At 42.6% G+C, this 25,139-nt stretch overlaps 1 protein-coding gene across 4 annotated transcripts in view; it reads right to left on the bottom strand.

The window, feature by feature from the left end:
• Positions 1-25,139, bottom strand: part of RASSF3 (Ras association domain family member 3) — a 171,467-nt gene that overhangs the window by 62,828 nt on the left and 83,500 nt on the right. The window contains exon 1 of one of the 4 annotated variants that reach the window (XM_075124381.1): positions 16,212-16,230. The exons of 2 other annotated variants lie outside the window; for them this stretch is intronic. Coding sequence is in view for 1 of the 2 variants with exons in the window: in XM_048835913.2 (XP_048691870.1) it covers positions 15,739-15,846 (108 nt within the window). In the remaining variant the exon portion in view is untranslated. Of the gene's footprint in view, positions 1-15,738; positions 16,102-16,211; positions 16,231-25,139 lie in introns of those variants that run through there. One more of the 4 variants, XM_048835913.2, reaches the window with a different exon arrangement.

Below are 25,139 nucleotides of genomic sequence, written 5' to 3' on the forward strand. Positions count from 1 at the left end.
TCATGTGAGCTTGTAACTGCATCAAAAGCAGCTGCCAACTTAGGCAGAATATATCAACCCTACACTTAACACAAAACACCAGCCACCAAATTCCTCTGGTATTCCTACTGTAAAATACTGCATCATTCAATGGACTAGACAGATGTGTGCTGAAAACAGAAAAAGCTACTAAAAAGATGCTAACAAAGGCATTTCATAATCTTCATTCCACTAGAACACTTTATATCATAGTTAGCCCTCTAATGTTTATTTTAAGACATGGCATGCTGCTTTCTATGCATGTGAGCAGCAATGGAACAACAACATCAGAGACACCTGACCAACTAAAACTCCTCTTCCAATCATTTAATTAAAGCTCTTAGATAAACCTGTCATTATAGTTGTAGAAGTGGCAGAACAATTTGCAAGATGGCACACGGAAAGATGATGTAAGTGCTTTCCTAGAACTCAACTCAATAGATGCTGCAGTGTTGAACAGGAGAATTTTGTGCTCACTTTTTGAAATTAAGTCATGCAGTAATAGCAGTTAAGAATAAACCAAATGTTTTCCCGTGGGAACAAGCCAGCAAAAAGCACTGCCAATAGATTTCACTGCTATTGAACATTATTATAAACAGCTCACAAATTCACCCATTGATTTTGGAGAAAGCTATCCAGGAAGTATTGTGACAAAACACAGGACTAATATCTTATGATTCTTATGTGTTTTTGGAAGGAAAGTATTCACAGGCAGTATTGTATTACCAGATCTGCTGTGTGGTCAATTGGATCTCTTACAGCTGGGCTGTAATGGAGTTTCCAAACAGTAACAGTTTCATAGTCAAGCTCTTTCTAGCCCACATTTTTGAGAGGCTGAGAATCAATAACTCTTTCTCTCAGTATTTATAATATGTCCATCATTTCGTCTATGTTGCTATTAATGCACATTTTATCATGGCTTATTGGTTTATTAAGCTCTAGGGAAATTCCTTGTAGGGTATGCTGCATTAGCAGCTACCTGGGTCATGTCACATCTAATTACTACCTACATACAAGTATTGTTTTCCCCAAATATTTAACCATTTGTCCAGATGATCTCTTGCACCTTGTGACCAAGCTCAAGAGTGTGCTAGCCCAGTCTGGGAGCCAGTTTGCCTGGATTTAAAATGCTATTGAACCACCATCATATTAAATAAAAAAATAACTTTAAATATATTAGCTGTCTGAATTTAAGTCACAAGAGCCAGAGAATTCAGAATTAAGACAAATAAGTCCAGGCTGAGGTCCTAGACCCATATCTAACTCATGCCACCACAGCAAAATCAAAATGCACAATGCCATGAACTAGCATGGGAGCATTCATACTGTGTTTTTACCTTTGATAACATTCTTTACTGAGATTGGTCTGTAGAACAATGCTGTAGTTACAGCCATATAAAACTATGGGTACTGTAAAAATGAACTATTTTTCTACTTTCTTTACTTCTTTATATTTGAATTAGGACCTGAACATTAGGTAGTTTTAACTCCCACAGACCTTTATTTATTTATTTTTAATGGTAAAATACCTCTTTCATAATAACGGATGAAAGAACATTCAGCCAATCAGATCACACGATTGGCTGAACATCCTAATACTGTTTTTCAAATTTTATAAAAACAAATTTCCCAGGCTGAGAACATGTCAGACAAGTTAAAGCCCAGAGCAAATCTTTACAGCAGAGATACAGAATCTCTAAAGAAGGTGTTTATAACAGAATTGCAGATAAACCTGACATGTAGCAACACAAACTGGGCTCAGACTGAAATCAGAAGTGGATAGTGATTTTGCTCCCACACCTTAATGAGCATATCAGAAGTTCTCCATCCTGCATCTCGAAAACAGAGGCCTTGAGGAAGGAGCAGACAGTGGAGAGAAACAGCACATTGCATCATGACACTTGTGGAGCCTCTGTCAGGCACCAACATGAGATAAACACAACGTAAAGAGCAAAAAAAGGAATTTAAGAAGGGCAAGGCCATTAAATAGAACCTGAGTTTAAATGAGGACAGCAGAATAATGTAGTGACGAAATACTGTATTTAACTCAGACTGTTGTCCTTCGAGCACTTACTGGTGCTTTAAGAGCTGGCTAGATATATGGTACTAGCCCTTCATGGTTCTGGCTACTAAACTGCACTGAAAGACAGCTAAAAATACATTAATTCAACAAAGCTTTCATAATGTTACTTTTCCATGTAAGCAATTGCTGTACAGGCAAATGCAATCATGAATGGGTGGAATGCCAATGATAAATGGGAAGAATAGGTTACAGCTGAGAAACCTTTCATTTTAAAAAAAGGCCTTATGTTCTGCTTCACAAATCATGTGGCAAAAGGATAAATTCTGTGCAGTACAATACATGGGGCCCTGATTACTTGCAGTGTAAGATTATTTGTACTGATAACGCCCCCTACGACTGAACTCCTGGAATATTTCCAATGCCAATAACTGTGTATAGGGATCGGAGGTTGTAGTGCTGCAAGTGTGGAACTCTCCTCCTTTTGTGCTGTGTGTACACATCACCTAGCAGAATAGGGTCCTGGCCCATGACTCGGCTCATAGGCACTACAGTAACACAAATAATAAATGATAAGAACTTCCCTTTTAAAGTCAGTCATTGTAGCAAGAGGGCTGTAGTCCCCTTTCCTTCTTTTTTTCAGTCTGTCTTTCTTAAGGTAGCAAAGAGACTTCAATCACAAACTCCCTCCCAGTCTCCAGAGTGACCCTTATTGGGCCCCTCATGTCATCCTGCCATTTTGTTCTCAAGGGCTGACACAATGTCCTATTGGCCACTTTGAAACAAGGATCCTGTTACAGAATATACCTTGGTCCTCACACCCTACACACTATTGTAATGATGTCTGCACAAGGTATGCCTTGTGAAGTATCATTTAAATACTCAACTTGCTGAGCAATAATGTGATGGCAAAATGCACATAGCAACATTATATGTAAAGTTATGAATATAAGGTGAAATCATGACTGAAGTGTGTTCCCCCCACATTTATTTGGGTATGGCTAAACTAGTTCCTCAGAGATAAAGGGCAAACCGATGCCTCAGCCAGGTGTCAACAAGGCTGATGCACCATTACCTGCTAAATGGCCATTCTTTGGCAAGGAAGTGGGCAGGGACAAAAATCTACATCTTAGCAAAGAAAAACAGTAGAGAGTTTCCTTTCTTCATCAGACTGCCTGTCACTTTGCTGCCAGCTGAAAATAATTCTCAAAAGGGGGAACAAGACCATAAAAAAAAAGAGGCAGATACCCTAAGACACCCTCCTCTCTCCCTGTCTGCATCTGGCAATACACCTAAGATGATACAGGACCCGGGGGGAGGGTATGGTAGTCCTGACCTGTAAGACTGGTCAGTAATCTGCTGGAGCATGTGGTGAAAAAAACTTTCTTTGAATCTAATATAGTTTGTTAAGTTAGGCACTAGTAAATGTTTTAACTTTATTTTTCTTGTAATCATTTCTGACTTTGATGCCTCATTACTTGTACTCACTTAAAATCTCTCTCTCTCTGTAGTTAATAAACTTGTTTTACTGTTTTATCTAATCCAGTGCATTCAGGCTGAAGTGTCTGGGTTTAAAATAATAAACTGGCATATTATTCCCTTAAATGAATAATGGACTTAATGTGTACTGTCCTGGGCAGTAGAGCACATAAATTTCCAGAAGATCCAGGACTGGGGGGGTGGGTGTTGGGGTCACTGTGCAATATAACCAAGGTTGGTGAGAGCCAATGTGTAGCTGGCTGCAGCATACACAGACATATCTGAGAGTGACTTATAAACTGGAGGCTCTTGTGAGCAGTCCAGGTTGGAAGCTATAGCACCAAGGCAATGTAAAGGGCACCCCAGGTTACAATGTAGGGGTGACACAGCCCACAACTAGTCTGGATTGTGATCCAGTATGTCACACCTCCCACACTCCAAAAACATAGAGTGCAATACCCCTTTTTAACCTTTATTTCAATTGAGGCACCCTCTGTGCCTGGTATATATCTAAGATGGACTCTGCCATTTCCCATACTTTTTCTTCCTGTTCCTAACTTACCAGGTCAATAAGGGAGCTGTTACAAGTTAACTCTGCTCCTGCTGCTAACCAGGGTTGCAATCAAATTAATCACCTGCTTCAGAAATGGTAAAAGTCAGCATTCACATATTCTTATTTATGTGCACAAAAATTCAACAATGTAAAATCCCATTGTCATCACTGGCCCAAGTAACATCTATTTCAAGTAAGTCTTGCATCAACACTTATACTAAGTCACTCTATAGTATTATACCACGCACAATCCCATTCACTGCAATCACTGTGCGTGCAGTTAATGACCCAATACAGGTCACGTAATACACACCATATTTTTACTCTTATATTGCACCGCAGAATACATAGGTTGCATGATCACATCATGTTGAAATCATTAACACAGCCACTTACTATTAATTTACATAGAATTTGCCAGATATGCCACAGAAAGAATTTGAAGGTTGATGTTTGCAATTAGATGGGATTAGTTCAACAAGCAGAGAGCTTTCCATTTTCTTAACTTCTTTATACGTGAGTATATGAAAGTAATAAATAATCCCACCAAGTCTGTATGGGTTTTAGATAAATTCTGCTCTCTGATTAACATCATCCTTCAGATGTAGTTAAACAGTATGAAAAATACTACTGTTTTCCTTGAAATGCTTTTCTAAAGTGGTGAGCTGTAGTCCAGTGCACGTGTTACAAAAAAAGGTAATAAGAGGACATGCGCTGTAATAAAGGTTACTACCTAACAACTTGGTATGAATATTGCAAAGATAGCTTAACATAACATAAAAAACTTAAAGCCCCCACTTTTTCCACTAAAAACAAAAAACTAAATCCTGAAGTTTTTAACTCAATGCCTAATCCTGTTGCCATGTATGTCTATGGCCAATTTATCATTAACTTACATGGGAGCAGGATCTGGTCATCAGTTTTCATGAGCACTTTAGTAGAATCAATCCACCAAGGAGGTGGGCCGGGAGCATCCCAGGATTTTGCCTGATATTTGGAGTGACATGGCCACTAAAATACCCCAGTGAGGGTCATGACTTAAGAACCTAGATGGCAAGGGGAGAGTGTACACACACAGAAATACAGTACACCTACAATTAGATCAATACAAAGCCTTAATAAACAGGAGTAACCACAGTAGTTGTGGACAACAGAGAGTAATTATTAGTACTGTATTGAAACAAGCACTAAATAAAAAAAAAATTTAGTCACGAAAATTCAGACAAAAATGAAAAAAAAATCATTTTCATATAAAATTTCCACAGAAAATATTTGACTTTTTCCTTTTTTGGGACAAAGTGTCAAAAACTCTGAGTTTTTGAATGAAAACCAAGAATTTCTATTTGGAATTGCTGCCACAGTGCCTCATGCCCCCATTCTCCTGTATGGGCTGAGCTCCCTGGCCAGGCTACATCTCTCATGATGCACCACCATCTCCCTGCTTGCTGCTCCATCATGGGAGATGTAGTCCAGGTGGGGAATCTGACCCATAAAATAGAATGAGGGCATGAGTCACCCAAACCACAACTCTCATGCGGTACCACAGCGCTATTTCTGAATACAAATTTTTTGATTTACAGACAAAAATGTTTATTTTCATGTTTGTTTGTCTTTTTAAAAAAAAGTCAAAATTTTTTCTGGAAAGCAGAATTTTTTTTGAGAAGTTTCATTTGGTGAAAGCCTAATTTCCTGTTGGGAAAGAGTTTCAGTGGAAAATTTTCAGCCAGCACTACTTAAAACTTAGTAACTAATGAGGAGGACCAAAAAACAAAACAAAAACAAACAAAAAAAACTCACAGAAAAACATGATGGAAAAGCAGTTATTACACATGCTCTGTACCTCATATAAAAACATACATCCAATTGGTTTTAGAACATTTACTTTTATTGTTATACACCTTTTTGAAGAGGAATTATTTCATTTTAAGAAAGGCTAATGTGTTACCAAATGTCATTTTCAACAGTTACACAGAGTGGAATTTTCAAAGCTGTCTAGGAAACAGGGGGAAAGAGAGCAAGACCAGTCTTTGAAATCCTCAGACTTCCCCTCTCCCCAACTTTAAGTTAAAAATGGCCAAATTACTTTTTCAGAAAATTTTGATCAAACTACACCAAGCCTAACAATGTCTGTTAATAAAACCCCAATAAATATGAAACAGATAACATGCTAACACACCGTAAGTACATCAACCCTATTGTAAGTGCAACCTTGAAGCAAAGGGCAATGACCTTGATTTAAAAAACAAAAACAACCCCTCCCCCCCACACACGGTAACTGTAAAATACTCCCACATGGGTGGGGATATTTTACACTTGCCATTTCTTCTGAAATGGACATGGAGGAACTCTTATTGCTTTTACTCTGACTGCAGCAAACTGTTTATATGCAGGCTCCCGGATTCCTCTCCTGCACACTATGTGAGGTTTGCTACAAAAAGCACATGACTGTTTAACTTATCCAAATACAAGGTTGTACAGGACACTCTTCAAAACCGTCTGCTGCATTTTGTTAGCCTTACAGAAAAGCAATTCTCGACTCTTCCCAGGGGGAAAAAAAGAAAACACATGCGATGTCACTTGTCCCAAAGCAACTAAAACCTACCATGTGGTAGGAAATTTGTGTGTGCATCTATATGTATGTATGCCTCTTGACAACGTTGCACTAACTACAACAGCAACAGAACAGTGCTTTGCTGAATTTAGGCCTGAGTGAAGTACATGCTTAACTTGAAGCGTGTGCTTATAGTTCCATTCAAGTCAACTGGACTTAAGCAAGGGCTTATGCTCTTTGCTGAACTGGAGCCTTAAAGGAGGAAAATTATAGCTACATGGATATTGCTCTGCAAATGTTCTTATTTCAAATTTGCTGCACAAATTCTACCATTTTTACCCTCAAATAGAAATTGAGCATATAAAATGAGGGACAAATTCTGCCCTTACTTACACCCTATGCAATCCCACGGATGTCATTCCAGATTTACTTTTCTATATATGAAAGTAGAATTTAGTCCAGATTCTTGGATGTAAGGCAAGGGGATTTGTCCACCTCAATTATACCTTTATGACACTTAAATTGCTTAGATTTGCTCCTAAGGATATTGCTACGAGTCTGTGCTGCATTACACATCTATTGCCTCACTTCAAATCTTCTTCTAATAGGTTTACCCAGAACTGTTAATCCATACCGGCGTTAATGGTTTTTGCACATTGTGACAAGATACTTCTCCAAGTAGTATCCGTTTCAACTTTCCTTTTCTCATACACACACACACACACACAGAATATTGTGTGCATCTCTGTGTCTCTCTGCATCTGTGTGTGTGTCAAACTCCAGCCATCAGTGAGCATCTGCATCTCTTCCTACCTCTGGCTGCCCTGATACTGTTTATACAGAGAGGTGTACAGCAGAAAAGAAGATTAGGAGGACAGGGTTCCCCTCTTCCCCATTAAGCAGTTATTAGTGGTTACTATTTACTTTGTTTTCACTAATTCAGATGCCCCTGTGGCCTACTCATTCCGTCTACAATAGGTGTACTCAGAGGGACACACCCAACACTCCTACTGATGGCTGGACACTTGGAGTCTTTTAGACTAGAAAACGAAGTCTAGAGGACATTTCTGAACCTTAACCATATGTTACCACCTGGCAAAATTATAGTGGAATACTGAAATCTATATGTCTAACCATAGAGATATACTGTACACTTCTGACGACTTATGAACTCTTCAGCACAACGAGTCTAGTTACTGTACTTCAACACTTAGATCTATTAAATCAAAGGTCTTCTGTAATTGAACAAGACGTGTCAGTGCATGTTTGGCGTACATGACTATCACCAGCCTGAAATTTCTAACAAATCCTATAGCACACGAGTGAGGCTCTGCAAGGGTTTGCTCAAACAGATCAGATTTCAGGAGAAGGGCCTACGTGTATTGATATGGTAGAAGGAAAACAAAGTAAAGGGATAACATTTTAGTCACCCCGTTTGCACGCTATCCTTTCTCCGTGCCCTGTTCTTCTATCTACAATGTCACTGCACGTAAGCTAGGACACCTTTAATTTGATTTGCCGAGTGTAACAGCACAGGTTAGATGTTCCAGTAACTCAAACCACCTTAGGGACATTACACTCATCTCCTACCAGCAAGCAAAATATTTAGGACACAAGTTAGGAACTTCTACCTCATTTCTGGAATTCAGGTACTGACATGAGATAAGCCCCAAAAATACAATCCCATGAATATCAGACCCCAACTGTGATCATGCTCAGCTTATAGTAAGCCACTTGCAATAATTCTGCTATGTACAAAAAGAGACACCTAATGTACATGTTAAGACATTTTGATCGAAAAGTACTCTGTGAGCTTCTGAGATTGTTACAAATGCATGGGTGGGTAAAGATTTAATGCTAAAAGCACATCAACCTTGCTCTAAGGCCAGGGCCGGCTCTAGGATTTTTGCAGCCACAAGCAAAAAAATTTTTGGCTGCCCCTGCTTTTTTTCGTGCCCCCCCGCCCCTGGCTCCTCCCCAACTCCGCCCCTTCCCAACTCCTTCCCCAAATCCCCAGCCCCACCTCCTCCCCCGGGCATGCCGCATTGCCTCCCCCACATTCCTTCCTGCGGCTCCCCCACACAACCTGCCACCCTAGCTCACCTCCGCTCCACCTGCTCCCCTGAACACGCCGCCGCTCCGCTTCTCCCCCTCCCTCTCAGGCGAGGGAGAGGCAGCGCGTTCAGGGGAGCAGGCAGAGCAGAGGTGAGCGAGGGGGAAGGGCCCTGCAGGAAGTAATGGGGGGGGGTAGAGGAACTGCTCCCATCCCCAGCTCACCTCCGCCTCCCCCGAGCACGCTGCCGCTCCACTTCTCCTCCCTCCCTCCCAGGCTTGCCGTGCGGAACACCTGTTTCGCGCGCAACAAGCCGGGGAGGGGGGCGGGGGGAGAAGCAGAGCAGCGGTGGCTCGCTCAGGGGAGTGGGCGGAGGCGAGCTGGGGCACATTTCTAGGGGCGGCAGGGCCGGCACCAGAACGCCGCCCCTAGAAATGTGCTGCCCCAAGCACCTGCTGGTTTTGCTGGTGGCTCTGTCTAAGGCAAGCAACATGCACCTAAACTCCACACCAGTCTGCCCAATGACAGTAACAAAAAAAAGATACAAACAAGAGATACAAACATGAACCTCAAAAAGGTTTGCTCCATTAGTGATGTTGGCAGTCAGAGTCAATTTTCACCTATATGCATAAAAAAAGCTCTCAGACCTTTTAGCATCTCCTTTCCCAGCATGGGTATGGAGAGAAAGTATGTGGATGGAGCGCACGGTCTCCTCTTGGCTAAAACAAGAGCAGTATGGACAGCAACTGATTTTTCTCCTGGGTTTTGTACTATGTTCATCACTACAGAGTTAAAAGGTCTCTCTTGACTTTCAGTTTTTTTAGCTGTAAGAAAGAATGTTTATAGCATAATATCCACTGACTGCCAAAGGAATTATAAAGAGAATAAGCCACATTACTGGATATTTTTAGTTTTACTTTTAATAAACTTCATGACTGCTTGTCAAAAAAGTCTAACCTTTCTGGGTAAAAAGAAAATCTAAAAATAGAATCCTCATTTGTTCTTATCAGGGGAGATGTTTTCTCCACTGAATGTTACTGAGAGGAAACTCCATGGGATTCTGTAGAAAGGGTCACAATGGCCAACTGATGTGAAATTCAGACTAATTGTGGACATTAAAGTATAAAGCCAGCATCAGATTCATAATGTAGACAATGCAGAGGAAGAAACCACAATTTGACTCTTGGGAAGGGCAAGAGAGGCCATGAAGGCCCTGTACCTGTAAGAGGAAAAGGGAGGGAGGGAACCAAGATCTAGAATGGAGAAGTGGGACAAGAAAGACTAAGACAGGATGTAGGGAATGAGGATTCGCGGGGGAGGAATATCTAAGACTGACGGAAAGAAATGGAAAACACCCACGTGCACACTTCACGAGGCCCTATGAAGTGGGTGAAAAGTGCAATGAGAAAACCTTCAAAATGTCAAGCAAGTTGTAACCAAATGCATGGCTGTCTGCATTAGTATAGAGAAAGCCTGAAACAATAGCTCGGAGATATGAACTGTCCCAGGCATTTCAATGTAGTGCTAAATTGGATTCCAGTGAGGATACTTTAAATACCAACACTTAACTATTTCCCCAGTTATCAAAGCCTGGAAGAAAAGCAAGGAAGTCTAATGAAGAGCTACATCAGCATTTCCCAAAATGGGGGAATGCACAGGACTAGCTGGGAAGGCATAGAAAGATATATAAATGAAGATCTGTAGGCCTCTAACACCACCTGATAGGTTTGCAGACATGATTGTGGTTTCCTGAAGAAGGGGCTCAACTTTCAAAAGTCTGAGACACATTGCACAGGGAATGGAAGACCCACACAGACTAGATCATATAAAGTTACAAGACCTGATATTGCGGAGACTTACACACCTGAATAAAGAAAAGGAGTACTTGTGGCACCTTAGAGACTAACCAATTTATTTGAGCATGAGCTTTCGTGAGCTACAGCTCACTTAATCGGATGAAGTGAGCTGTAGCTCACGAAAGCTCATGCTCAAATAAATTGGTTAGTCTCTAAGGTGCCACAAGTACTCCTTTTCTTTTTGCGAATACAGACTAACACGGCTGTTACTCTGACACCTGAATAACTTCACATACTAATAGTCTCAATGGCTGAACCCAACTTTCTACAGTTCTTCCCATTTCATCTAGAAAACAAATAACAGTGATACAAGGAGCTACAGTAGTCCAGGCCCTCCTCGATATTTATGTAGTCTAGTCCCTCCACAGTTCCTTCTGTCTCTGTGTTACTGGCACCACAGACGATATGAGAAAGTACAGAAAAAAGTACCGTAATATCCCCTTCCATGGGCCACAATGTGGCACAAAGCAAGCTGCATTTTGAGTACCTACCCTAACCATGAAAACATATTTTCTTCCCAGCTTAATTTCCCTTTTGATAAGATGACTGATTTAATTTGAAAAATTGAGATAATTAGTTTCACTATTAAATACTTTAATTTACTTAGAAATCCTGTAAAAACTACTATGTTTGCATAACGACTCCTTGGAAGCTTAGTAGTGATTTCATTTGACTTTATATCAAAACTGTGTGTTCTTCCAGCATGCAGTTTTACAATGGTAGGCTGACGGAATTTGGAAAAAGTATTTATTCTAAAAGAAAAGCATTAAAGCTTTAGTTTTGGGAAGGAAAAAAAGCCAAACATGTGAATAATGACATGGACATGGCATTCAAGTTGGGATCTACCACCTCCAATCTGTACTACATGAAAGGGAAAATGCTTCTTATTTATAGAGTACCAACAGCACAATAGACACTTGACAGACAGCTATGAAGACAAGATCCCTGCCCTGAAGAGACAGTGCTCAAACTCAGCGACAGCAATGTGATGCAACAAATAGGGTTTCATCTCACATTATTTCAATTTCAGTAGTTCCATTTAGATTTTTTTTAAGGTGGGAAAAGGAAAAAAAAAAAAGGAGACATAATAACCTGTTACGTTGTTTTTAAAGAACTCCACTGAAGACATTGCACTTTATAAAGATATAAAGAGGGGCCATTATGAGATTTTTAAACTTCTATCCCAGAAGTGGTTTCATTTAATTCCTCTTGTTATGCAACTTAATTCCTGTTGTTATGGTGGGCAGCCTATTAACTGCAGGACAAAAATTCAATAGTCCACTAATTATACAGATTAACTGATCTTTGCTTCCAATTCCTTTCTCCCTGCCCCCTTAGCAACTTAAACATGACCTAAAGATCCAACGTGAGTGCTGATTTCTTTAGACAGTTAGACAAAAGAAGCCTGCAAGCCAGTACAATATGTCTCTCTGCATGCAAAGCTGTAAGCTAAAAGTTTTCACTCTTTCTTTTGGGTGGGTGTGTACAGAGAGGTGTAAAACAAAGTTAAGATGGAGCATTTAAATTGGTTACATTTAAATATGAGTACCACTGGTTAGTCTTATGCGGGGGTGGGGGGAGAAAGAACTGCAAAATTACAGTCTGTGCATTTGAAAAGAGACACAGGAACAGCAACTTGTAGCTGCCCGCTAGCTATCAGGGGATTTACCATGCCTTTTTGACTAAGCCTCAAACCCAAACCAAAGTAACACCCTCATATATACACAAAGAGCCTTATTATGACAACTTCCCTTCCAGGGAAAAGAATCTTTCAGTAGTCACATGACCATTGAAATCTATGTTCGGTTAAACAAAAAAGGAGGACCAATGCAATTGATAATAAGCATAAGCTTTGTGAGTAGAAATATTTAGCTGAGTATTTCTGGGACTGCAGAGTCACGGATATAGCTGAATTCTATTTCAGGCTGCCCAATATCAAAGTCTCACTGTTTGTATTCTGTGACAACGTGTTGTTTCACTATCAAGCATCATTTCTGGATTAGACACTAGAAGTGCTACTAGGTGAAACATTTATTGCTGGTAAGAGCTTTAATGTTAGACACAAGGGCAAACACTGTCTAGCCTTACTCACGTGAATAGTCTTCAATGGGAAGACTCATATGAGCAGAGTTTTGCCTGGACATAGCTTGCAGGCACAAGGCCTACAACTGCTAACAACACAGGAGAGGAAGATGAACAGTGGTAAGAAGGAGTAGTAAGAAAGTGAAAAGGAATAAAAACAAAAGCCAAAACTACACTACAAAATTAAGTTGACCTAAATTATATCAACATACAGCCAACGCAGTAATTAAACCACTTTTGCATGTCCACACTCTGCTCCTCGTGTCGATGGTGCATGCCCGCACCAGGAGTGCCTCCACTGATTTAATTGTCAGTGTGGGGCATTGTGGGATGGCTTTGGAAAAGCCACAACATTTGATATAAGCAATGCAGTATCTACATTCAGACTGCATCGACTTAACTACTTTGACCTAACTCTCGTGGAGCTAGAGTTATTAAGTTGGTGCAGTGGGTGAATTACATTGGTGGGAGCTATATTTTAGTGTAGACACCTACAGAGTTACGTCGATGTAAGCTGCCTTACGTCAACCTAACTCTGTAGTGGGTGTAGCCCAGGCTTAAAAGGGAACATTTAAAAAAAAAAAAAGAAAAGGGGGAGGGGGGGATGGAAGCAGAGCTCCACTAAGAAAAGACACACAAAGAAACAATGGCTCATCAGTTTCCAAAGACAAGAAGAACCATCTCTTTGTTAGTCTCTAAGGTGCCACGAGTACTCCTTTTCTTTCTGCATCTCTAGAAAAGCCAACTCAGGCTTCCGGAAGCAGAAAGACTAATGAGGGAGGGCTGAATCCCCTGATTAAAGACAATCAAAAAAAGAGGAACAAAGTTTACTATGGAATGCTGGACCCCTATTTTGCATCTTTTGTGGGACACTGCATCTATTGAACATTTTTTAATTGAATCCTGGTACTGGTAGAGGTGGGTTGCTGCTGCTTCATTTTCAAACCTCCAAACTTGCAGTATTTTGAACTCATAAGACTAGGGTACACCTAGTTAATGAAATATCTATTTGATAATACGCCAGTACTGACCCTTTAGGAGAGTTTAAAAAAAAATACGAATCTGTTTCAGTTCTGAGTTTATCTTGTATTACTGAACAAGACATGTTACATTTCTCATATCCCTCTCTCCTTGTCAAAAGGCTGAAATGGTCCTTACCTCAATTCAACTCATGCTTGCCGGGCTCAAAACAAATAAAAGTACAGAGCCACACTACAACTAAAAGGAAAGCTGGAAACAGAAAACTGAGAGCATGATTACTCACTACCAGGAAATTGTGATTTTTATCTCAACACCCAGGCTCCATAACTTTGTTTTCACACTGAAGAATTTTGAGTTTATCTAAGTTTGTATAAGATTGTCCATTAGCCTGGTATCTGGTTGCCTGTCACAAAAAGTAAAACACAAAAGTATCCAAAAAAAAAAATTTAAACTCCTAATCAAAATATTTGTTAAATTAAATTAATTATTAATCTAGTGTCAGTGTGCTGCCTCTCGGTAGCACTCTTACTTCTAAACCAGACCAGAGAGCTCAAGTCCCAGTTTTAACAAATTTCAGAGTAACAGCTGTGTTAGTCTGTATTCGCAAAAAGAAAAGGAGTACTTGTGGCACCTTAGAGACTAACGAAAGCTCATGCTCAAATAAATTGGTTAGTCTCTAAGGTGCCACAAGTACTCCTTTTCTTTTAGTTTTAACAAACATATCCAGCGTTATACTTGTTGAGCACTATTAGGGACTGCAGCACTATTAAAACTTGTGTCCTTTCCCTACATGTATTGGATATTAAAGATTCCAAGACATTTCCCCAAGTGGAGTAAGGGAATGTTGGCCAAATCCTCTCTCAGTAAGCATTATTTCATATCCAGGCTGTGTGAATTATTGCAGAGTACTTAATGATGCCACATTGCTATCCCAGCATCAGTATCTGAAGTGTCTGTAATGCACTTTGGGACATCTAAAGCATTGAAGTCAGTAAACAAAATCTATTTTTATTTCATTTCAAGTCAATATACAGAAGAAAAATCTGCCATACTGCCATTTATAGAACATGCCTCCAGCGCTAACACTAAAGAAAACAAGTTGTCAAGTCACACCTTAGTCTAACAGATCAGATTAAAAAGAGAACTGCAACACATTTAATAAATTAACCGTTGAGATCCCAAGTCACTAAACAGAATGTGCATACTGTTTTAAATTACTGATCATGGCTTATCTGTAACAGAATATTTGAAAACCTTTATTTCAGTATTTTATATCCATCTTAATCCAGAGGGGTAGAGGGTTTACTGGGAGGGAAGGGGTTGGGTTTGGAAGGGTGCAGAGGAGGTATCAGTGTTACCTCGAGAGAGAGGATGGCTCATTACCACCTAAAGCGGAATAAGGAGACAGATGCTCCTGATCTCCGTGCCTGGAATATGTCACCCACTCTTGTCGGCTACCAGGCAATCCTGGAGCTGGGTTAACGCCTATTCAGATTTATTTGAGCATAAGCTTTTGTGAGCTACAGCTCACTTCATCGGATGCAGTCAGCTGTAGCTCACGAAAGCTCATGCTCAAATAAATTTGTTAGTCTCTAAGGTGCCACGAGTCCTCCTTTTCTTTTTGCGAATACAGACTAACATGGCTGCTACTCTGAAACCTATTCAGGTTTAGTGGCTGTTCCACTGCATCCATGCAACAGTTACTAACACGGCAGGACCGGACAGCGGGGTCGGACCCTGGCCCTGACCTGGGCGATGCGGATCAGGCTGTGCATGCACTATCCCAGCCTTTACACGGAGGAGCTTATTCCACAGCTCCCCTACAGAGCATTTTCTAAATCAGGGGGGTCCCAGTGAGGACCGAGGGCAAATATTCCCTGTCCCCACAGGGGGAAGGAGCTCCGCTGGGGTGGAAAAGACATCGGCAACTTCTGCGGCTGCCTCACAGCCGGGCCCGGGACACGTGGAGGCCTGAAATCAGGCAGCCGGGTGGGATCAGTGCCTGGCGAGCGGCTGGCTGGAGGCGGGCGGCAGCCGGGCGAGCCAGGGCACAGCCCGAGGATCTGGGCCAGCCCGGCAGCACACGCTGCCCGCCCGCCGGGGGGAGCGGCCGGGGCTGCCCCGGCCCGGGGACGTTGCACTCACTTGCAGATCGGGCCTGGCTTTGGCCGGGGGCCTCCCGAAGAAGGAGGTGCGGGCGGTGAAGAACTCCTCGGACTCCTCCTCCTCCAGGCTGCTGTAGCCGCTGCTCATGCTGCTAGCCCAGGGCAGCGTCAGCGGCCGCCGCTGCTGTGGCAGGGGCCCGCAGGCGGAGACCCCCTTCCCTGCCGCCGCATGGGGGCCCGCTGCTCTCCCTCCCGAGGCCTCCGGGACGCGGGCGCAACAGCTGATGCGGCTGCCGCAGCCGGCACCCGCCTGCCCAGCCTCCCTGCAGCACAAGTTCACACGGGGCAGCGCAGCCCAAAGGGGAGCTCCGGCTACGGCGCCGCCCTCGCCCCTGCCTCCTCCCCCGGCAGCAGGGACTGGCCTGGCGGCCGGCAGCGCCCCCGCCTCGCAGGAGGGGGCGGGTGGTGCAATGCAAACAGCCCGGAACCCCCCCGGCGCCTCTTCCGGCTCACCTTGGGCTGGGATGGACTTTAGTCCCCGAACAGCAGGTGAGCTAGGCGGAGGCACCGTCTCCTGCAGAGCCTGCCCTGGGCAGTTCGTTTCTCTGCGACGAACTCCACATCCAGCGCCCGCGCAAGCCTTTGTTATGGACACCTGGCCGCCCGGGGTGAGAGTGGGAGCGGTAACGAGGAAGGAAGAAGCCAGCGCAGTGGGAGGGCCAGTTTGATGGCTCAAAACCCCACAACTTCAGAGCGTTGATTACTTACGCTGTGCCAATAAGCTGCCAGCCAGGCACTTGAGCAGGAAAAGCGAAGACAGAGACCCTGCCCCTGTCTAAGAGCTGCTCTGCTCTCAAACTAGCACCAGGGCATCAAAAACCATTTTAACTCCCACTTCTTGTTATTTCGGGCGAAGTCTAGGTGTACATATACTCTTCTTGGGAAACAGAAGTGGCTTGTGTTTCTGTCTCTCTAATAGCCAGGGACCAACAGGGTTACAACAAAACTGCAAACCCAAAGCCTCTGACTACCAGATGCTGTGGGACTAGATGATGGGATGACTCCCTCGATTATTGCCCGGTTCTGTTTATTCCCTTTGAAGCATCTGGCATTGACCACTGTTCTTTTTGCGGATACAGACTTACACAGCTGCTACTCTGAAACCTGTCTAAAGCCAGCATATTGGGCAAGATAGGCCATTGGTCTGAGGCAGTATGGCCGTTCTTATGTAGCTTGTCCATTTTACATCAATTTAGTTTAAAGCAATTTTCCAATTTAAGCAAAATCAAACACTGTTATTGCCCAAGAAGAATGTCCACCCCCAGACTGACACTGTGGTAACAAAAGGTGTGAATTAAAACTGATTTAGCTATTTTGGGGCAAGTCTGTGCATACATCAACGCTCAGATGGGGGTAGGGTGTCTGTCTTCACACATCTTTAAAGTGTCTGGCATGCTATTGGCACAATATAAATGTCAATTAACTTAGAGTTTTGGGATCTTTGCACGAACAAACTGTCCATCCACGCACATTGGTGGCTTCTTTCCCCATTACTGACTAGCCCTAGAGTATTCTACTCCAGGCTAGACTAGTCTTAAAGCAAGATGCACCTAAAGAATAGAGATCAGGAAACCCACAACCAACAAAGCAATTAGGCATAAGAATTAGTAACTGTCTTGCTGGGTCTACAACTTTTGTTTAGTTGTTTTTAAAAGTTCTCTCTTTAAAGGGATGATTAGGAGATACGGGCCTTTGGAAGGAGTGGTATTTAAGGACAGACCTAAAGGAGCGGATGAAGGGATGGCAATCAAGCTGGGAATTTCAAGTTTCATTGTATGCAAGAGAATTATAAACTGATTGTCGAGTGAGTGGGGAGAGGAAGAATTACAATAATTGCTCTGGATAAATGGTCACTGTGTTATCTGATTTGCCCAGACTGTCCCCAACCCAAGAGGCCTGAGAAGATACTGATAGTGGACCTACTCCCTGCACCAACTGAAGTTGACGGAAAACTCCCAATGGACATCAACAAGAGCATAAACACAGCCAGTAAAATGTATAAGTCACTTAGTCAAAATCCCATTAAAAGTGGGCTTGAGTCAATGGGACAGTCTCTTAGTATCCTAAGGGGCTTTTGAAAATTTTATCCAGCAGCACAGTGCATGCATGGGGCTCCCCATGACATCAGGGAGATAGCATGGTTTGGTTGCTTTACTTAGGCTCCAAACCTGTACCTGATATGATGCAGGTAGACTGCACTGAGACTCACTGAAGTTAAAAGGAGGACTTGTGGCACCTTAGAGACTAACAAATTAATTTGAGCATAGCTTTCGTGAGCTACAGCTGTAGCTCATGAAAGCTTATGCTCAAATTAATTTGTTAGTCTCTAAGGTGCCACAAGTCCTCCTTTTCTTTTTGCAGATACAGACTAACACGGCTGCTACTCTGAAACCTGAAGTTAAAAGGGCTCTGCAAGCATGCAGCAATCCACCTGTGCACTATAAATCAGTCACTATCTCTCTGTCACAGAGGCCATACACCAGTGGTGGGCAACCTGCGGCCCGAGGGCTACATGCAGCCCATCAGGGTAATCCGCTGGCGGACTTCCAGACAGTATGTTTACCTTTGCACAGCCGCCCATAGCTCCCAGTGGCCCGGGTTCGCTGTTCCCGGCTAATGGGAGCTGCGGGAAGGGGCAGCCCACTACTGCCATATACTATACTTGTCTGCAAAGAACCAGGCATATGCATGGCACTATATGAATAATACCAAAAAAGGCTCAAAGTATTTTTTTCCTGCTGCAATAAAGACTGGTTGGAGAGGGGGTGGTGAGAATATATATGAATATATCTGAGTTCCTTATGAGATGTCCTTGAATGCAAAGTAACTGTTTAGATGTATGTCAGTGTCATTTTACTAATCTTGACAGTGTCCTCAGTGTCTGTATTCAGGTGTAACATTGGATTTTCTATTATTTGCAATTACGTCTATCAATCTGAAATCTTATCAGATTTATGAAGTGTTTGATATTTAAAAATTTATCTCAACAGTATCAGTGCCTCCATAATAATAATAATAATAATAATAATAAATAAATAAATAAATAATAAGTGAGTTCATTTTTATTATTGTTAAAATAATCCAGATTCTCACTGGTTGCTTTAAGCATGTACATTCCACTCACCTAAATTGTAGAGGCTTCTGCTTTACCAGAACAGTAATTTATCTTTATAAGGATCAGTTAGGCTGGGTAAGTAAGTGGACCGTATATATTACACTTAAGATACCAGCAGCAAGTGAAGATTTTCCTTCTGGTGCACAACAGTGCATTGTCATTTGAGAACTGTGTTAGAAGAGCTAATCTATGGAGAATGTGAATTCAGATGAATTGCCCATATCCACTGACATTTATGGGACTTATTTAAAATATAAAAAAATATAAAGATAAAGCCATCACCTCCCTCTTAGACATTTCCTTCCAGCTTCCACACTTCTGTGATGGCTGCCATGTTGGCTTACACAAGTCAGTCACCAGTGTACCACCTTAGTTGAGAAAGCACAAGTCTCGACAGTTTGACCTAAACAGCCAGGCTCTGTAGGTTGGAGCTGTAACAGACTCATATCCTCTGTGGATCAGGCATAGAAGGGGAGGTGTAACACACGCTGAGAGTTACATTTGCACCAACACTTTGATCTTCCTCCCCCACCCACCACAAGTGCACTTTTCCTCCAAGTCCTTCTGCCCCCTTCCAAATGGATTTCATTTTACCTATATCTTCCTCCAGGTAGGCTTTTCATTTTCTGATTGGGCATTGGATTGGGTCCTGCACAGACTACCAGGCACAGATTTTTTTCTTGCTCCATCCTGAGAAGCTTTACCAATTAGTTAACCACAAAAAGGAATAGTGCATACTGAAAACAAAGATCCACAATTGAAGATATGCTTACTGATAACTCTGCTGAAGGCAGGTTTGGTTTTGTGCAGAATTAATGAAGTGTTATCTGAACATAATGACATTAGAAGTCAAGGAACGTGGCAAAGATTTACACAACACTTACAAGCGCGATGCAGAATGAAGTTAGTGTTTGTGAAACAGATGTATAGAGCTGTATAAATGCTGCAATAAGTGGCAAAGGAAAGAGGCAAAGGGGGTGAATATCTATCTTGGAAAGGTTTCAGAGTAACAGCCGTGTTAGTCTGTATTCGCAAAAAGAAAAGGAGTACTTGTGGCACCTTAGAGACTAACCAATTTATTTGAGCATGAGCTTTCGTGAGCTACAGCTCACTTCATCGGATGCATACCGTGGAAACTGCAGAAGACATTATATACACACAGAGACCATGAAACAATACCTCCTCCCACCCCACTGTCCTGCTGGTAATAGCTTATCTAAAGTGATCATCAAGTTGGGCCATTTCCAGCACAAATCCAGGTTTTCTCACCCTCCGCCTCCCTCCCCCCCCACACACACACAAACTCACTCTCCTGCTGGTAATAGCCCATCCAAAGTGACCACTCTCTTCACAATGTGTATGATAATCAAGGTGGGCCATTTCCTGCACAAATCCAGGTTCTCTCACCCCCTCCAAAAACCACACACACAAACTCACTCTCCTGCTGGAAATAGCTCATCCAAAGTGACCACTCTCCCTACAATGTGCATGGTAATCAAAGTGGGCCATTTCCAGCACAAATCCAGGTTTTCTGACACCCCCCCCCACCCCACATACACACACAAACTCACTCTCCTGCTGGTAATAGCTCATCCAAAGTGACCACTCTCCCTACAATGTGCATGGTAATCAAGGTGGGCCATTTCCAGCACAAATCCAGGTTTTCTCCCCCCCTCCCCCCACAAACTCACTCTCCTGCTGGTAATAGCTCATCCAAACTGACCACTCTCCAAGTTTAAATCCAAGTTTAACCAGAACGTCTGGGGGTGGGGGGTAGGAAAAAACAAGGGGAAATAGGCTACCTTGCATAATGACTTAGCCACTCCCAGTCTCTATTTAAGCCTAAATTAGTAGTATCCAATTTGCAAATGAATTCCAATTCAGCAGTTTCTCGCTGGAGTCTGGATTTGAAGTTTTTTTGTTGTAAGATAGTGACCTTCATGTCTCTGATTGCGTGACCAGAGAGATTGAAGTGTTCTCCGACTGGTTTATGAATGTTATAATTCTTGACATCTGATTTGTGTCCATTTATTCTTTTACGTAGAAACTGTCCAGTTTGACCAATGTAAATGGCAGAGGGGCATTGCTGGCACATGATGGCATATATCACATTGGTGGATGTGCAGGTGAACGAGCCTCTGATAGTGTGGCTGATGTTATTAGGCCCTGTGATGGTGTCCCCTGAATAGATATTTGGGCACAGTTGGCAACAGGCTTTGTTGCAAGGATAGGTTCCTGGGTTAGTGGTTCTGTTGTGTGGTATGTGGTTGTTGGTGAGTATTTGCTTCAGGTTGCGGGGCTGTCTGTAGGCAAGGACTGGCCTGTCTCCCAAGATTTGTGAGAGTGTTGGGTCATCCTTCAGGATAGGTTGTAGATCCTTAATAATGCGTTGGAGGGGTTTTAGTTGGGGGCTGAAGGCGACGGCTAGTGGCGTTCTGTTATTTTCTTTGTTAGGCCTGTCCTGTAGTAGGTGACTTCTGGGAACTCTTTTGGCTCTATCAATCTGTTTCTTCACTTCCGCAGGTGGGTATTGTAGTTGTAAGAAAGCTTGACAGAGATCTTGTAGGTGTTTGTCTCTGTCTGAGGGGTTGGAGCAAATGCGGTTGTATCGCAGAGCTTGGCTGTAGACGATGGATCGTGTGGTGTGGTCAGGGTGAAAGCTGGAGGCATGTAGGTAGGAATAGCGGTCAGTAGGTTTCTTGGTATAGGGTGGTGTTTATGTGACCATTGTTTATTAGCACTGTAGTGTCCAGGAAGTGGATCTCTTGTGTGGACTGGACCAGGCTGAGGTTGATGGTGGGATGGAAATTGTTGAAATCATGGTGGAATTCCTCAAGGGCTTCTTTTCCATGGGTCCAGAGGATGAAGATGTCATCAATATAGCGCAAGTAGAGTAGGGGCTTTAGGGGACAAGAGCTGAGGAAGCGTTGTTCTAAATCAGCCATAAAAATGTTGGCATACTGTGGGGCCATGCGGGTAACCATAGCAGTGCCGCTGATCTGAAGGTATACATTATTAAGTATCTACAACCTGGGGGTGAGAGAACCTGGATTTGTGCAGGAAATGGCCCACCTTGATTATCATACACATTGTGAAGAGAGTGGTCACTTTGGATGGGCTATTACCAGCAGGAGAGTGAGTTTGTGTGGGGGGGGGGAGGGCGGAGGGTGAGAAAACCTGGATTTGTGCTGGAAATGGCCCATCTTGATGATCACTTTAGATAAGCTATTACCAGCAGGACAGTGGGGTGGGAGGAGGTATTGTTTCATGGTCTCTGTGTGTATATAATGTCTTCTGCAGTTTCCACGGTATGCATCCGATGAAGTGAGCTGTAGCTCACGAAAGCTCATGGTCAAATAAATTGGTTAGTCTCTAAGGTGCCACAAGTACTCCTTTTCTTTTTATCTTGGAAAGCTCAGTTCAAACATAGCATATTTTTCTATGGCAGAAGTGCTAGATGGTCAAGTGATTCCCAAGGTCAGATGGAATAAGTGTCACAGCCCATGTAATCAAACAGAACTCCTGCCAGTTTCTAACTGTTTGCTTAATGAACTGTCTTTACTAACCATATATTTTCTCCTGAACAATAGCAAATCATAATGTAATTACTGGGTCATATTCTAGAGTGCATTGGCTGTCAATTAGTCATAGAAAGAAAGAAACTAAATCTGCTGAGAAATAAGTCTGGCAATCCATTGTTGTGATCATTTGAGCAACCGGCAAGAGGACAATAGAGAACACATTTTAAAAAATTAAAACAGAATTTAATCCAAATAATACTACAGATGCCCACGTGAGATGACTAGTGAACAACATTATTTAAAAAAGCATAGTGTCTATAGAAATCTAATTTTAAAATAGGTTTTTAAACTACTGACTTTCTAGGGTGAAAATAAGTTAAAAAGTTTGAGAACCAAATAATACACCTATGACCAGAAACAGTAACAAGCATACAGTGTTCTGAAACAATGTTCTCATGAATAATCATTAACATAAAGCAACTGTAGGAAAAGATGAACTTCGTATAATATAGCTGCATGTATCTTATACAAAGAAAAAGATGCATATTTTCCATTATAGGTAGAGCTAACCTGCAGTCTTATACTTTCATCAAGGATTTTAAAGTTCACTTTATTGAAATGCAACACCAGGTTCAGCTTCATAAGAGCTGCACAGGTAAAGCTGAGGTTTTCCTTAAAACAGGAAAACAAAGGTGAACATTTTGACTAACCTGGCAAGGACTCTGAATTGTCAAACATCAATTCATGAAGTCAGATATCTAATTTAATAAAGGTGAACTGTTCTTAGAGTCTAGTGACTTCATTATGTAAACATTTTTTGTTTGCTTGTATTAAAGTATTTTATTCATCACTGATAAACTGTGGCGTTTACATCAGTTCCAGCAATAACTGTGTTGTGTTTGCTCTTGCTTTCTGGGTCATAAACAAGCGCCAGTCCTTTCTCTTGCTCAAAGCTGGAGTATGGGAAAGGTACTGGGCCCTTGAAAGCAAGGAAGTAAAAGATGGGGTGAGAAGTGGGCTTAGAGGGTCCTACAGCGTTTAAGAATGACTGAGCCTCTAGCTAAACAAAACAATCGGAAGGACAGCAGAGTTTTAAGCATGTACATGACTTTGACATTGAAGATAATAGGTCTGCTCTTGTGCTGCATCCTTAGATTCTGGGCTGCTCAAAGGTCCAAAACATCCCCTGGCAATCTCCCGAAAGCTATGTCACAGCCCATAATCTCCATATTGCAATGTCCTATAGGCCCACTCCCCCCCCAACTCTCCTGCACAATATCTATTCCAGGGCCTGTGAGGGGGAGTAGCATCGGACCACTTCTGGTGGCCCTATAGCATGCCTGTGTCAGCCTCACTTCAGTCCCCAGCAAAATCATGGAGCAGGTCCTCAAGGAATCCATTTTGAAGCACTTGGAGGAGAGGAAGGTGATCAGGAACAGTCAACATGGATTCACCAAGGGCATGTCATGCCTGACCAACCTGATTGCCTTCTATGATGAGATAGCTGGCTCTCTGGATATGGGGAAAGCGGTGGATGTGATATATCTTGACTTTAGCAAAGCTTTTGATACGGTCTCCCACAGTATTCTTGCTAGCAAGTTAAAGAAGTATGGATTGGACGAATGGACTGTAAAGTAGATAGAAAGCTGGCTAGACTGTTGGGCTCAACGGGTAGTGATCAACAGCTTGATGTCTAGTTGGCAGCTGGTATCAAGCGGAGTGCCCCAGGGGTCAGTCCTGGGGCCGGTTTTGTTCAACATCTTCATTAATGATCTGGATGATGGGATGAATTGCATCCTCAGCAAGTTCGCAGATGACACTAAACTGGGGGGAGAGGTAGATATGCTGGAGGGTAGGGATAGGGTCCAGAGTGACCTAGACAAATTGGAGGATTGGGCCAAAAGAAATCTGATGAGGTTCAACAAGGACAAATGCAGAGTCCTGCACTTAGGAAGGACCTGGGGATTACAGTGGATGAAAAGCTGGATATGAGTCAGCAATGTGCCTTTGTTGCCAAGAAGGCCAACGGCATATTGGGCTGTATTAGTAGGAGCATTGCCTGCAGATCGAGGGAAGTGATTATTCCCCTCTATTCGGCACTGGTGAGGCCACACCTGGAGTATTGTGTCCAGTTTTAGTCCCCCCACTATAGAAGGGATGTGGACAAATTGGAGAGAGTCCAGCAGAGGATAACAAAAATGATTAATGGGCTGGGGCACATGACTTACGAGGAGAGGCTGAGGGAACTGGGGTTATTTAGTCTGCAGAAGAGAAGAGTGAGGGGGGATTTGATAGCAGCCTTCAACTACCTGAAGGGGGGTTCCAAAGAGGCTAGAGCTAGGCTGTTCTCAGTGGTGGCAGATGACAGAACAAGAAGCAATGGTCTCAAGTTGCAGTGGGGGAGGACTAGGTTGAATATTAGGAAAAACTATTTCACTAGTAGGCTGGTGAAGCACTGGAATGGGTTACCTAGGGAGGTGGCAGAATCTCCATCCTTAGAGGCTTTTAAGGCCCAGCTTGACAAAGCCCTGGCTGGGATTATTTAGTTGGTGTTGGTCCTGCTTTAAGCAGGGGATTGGACTAGATCTCCTGAGGTCTCTTCCAACCCTAATATTCTATGATTAAACTATAACAATGGTAAAGACTGTAACAATGTATGAGAAAATACAACTTTAAGGAAATTTATTCTATAATAATGTGTACTTAAAAACAAACAAAAGTTATTCTGCTTTTTACACTTTTCCT

This window comes from Caretta caretta, chromosome 1 (assembly GCF_965140235.1).
Source record: "Caretta caretta isolate rCarCar2 chromosome 1, rCarCar1.hap1, whole genome shotgun sequence".
In the NCBI taxonomy this organism is placed as follows: Eukaryota; Metazoa; Chordata; order Testudines; family Cheloniidae; genus Caretta; species Caretta caretta.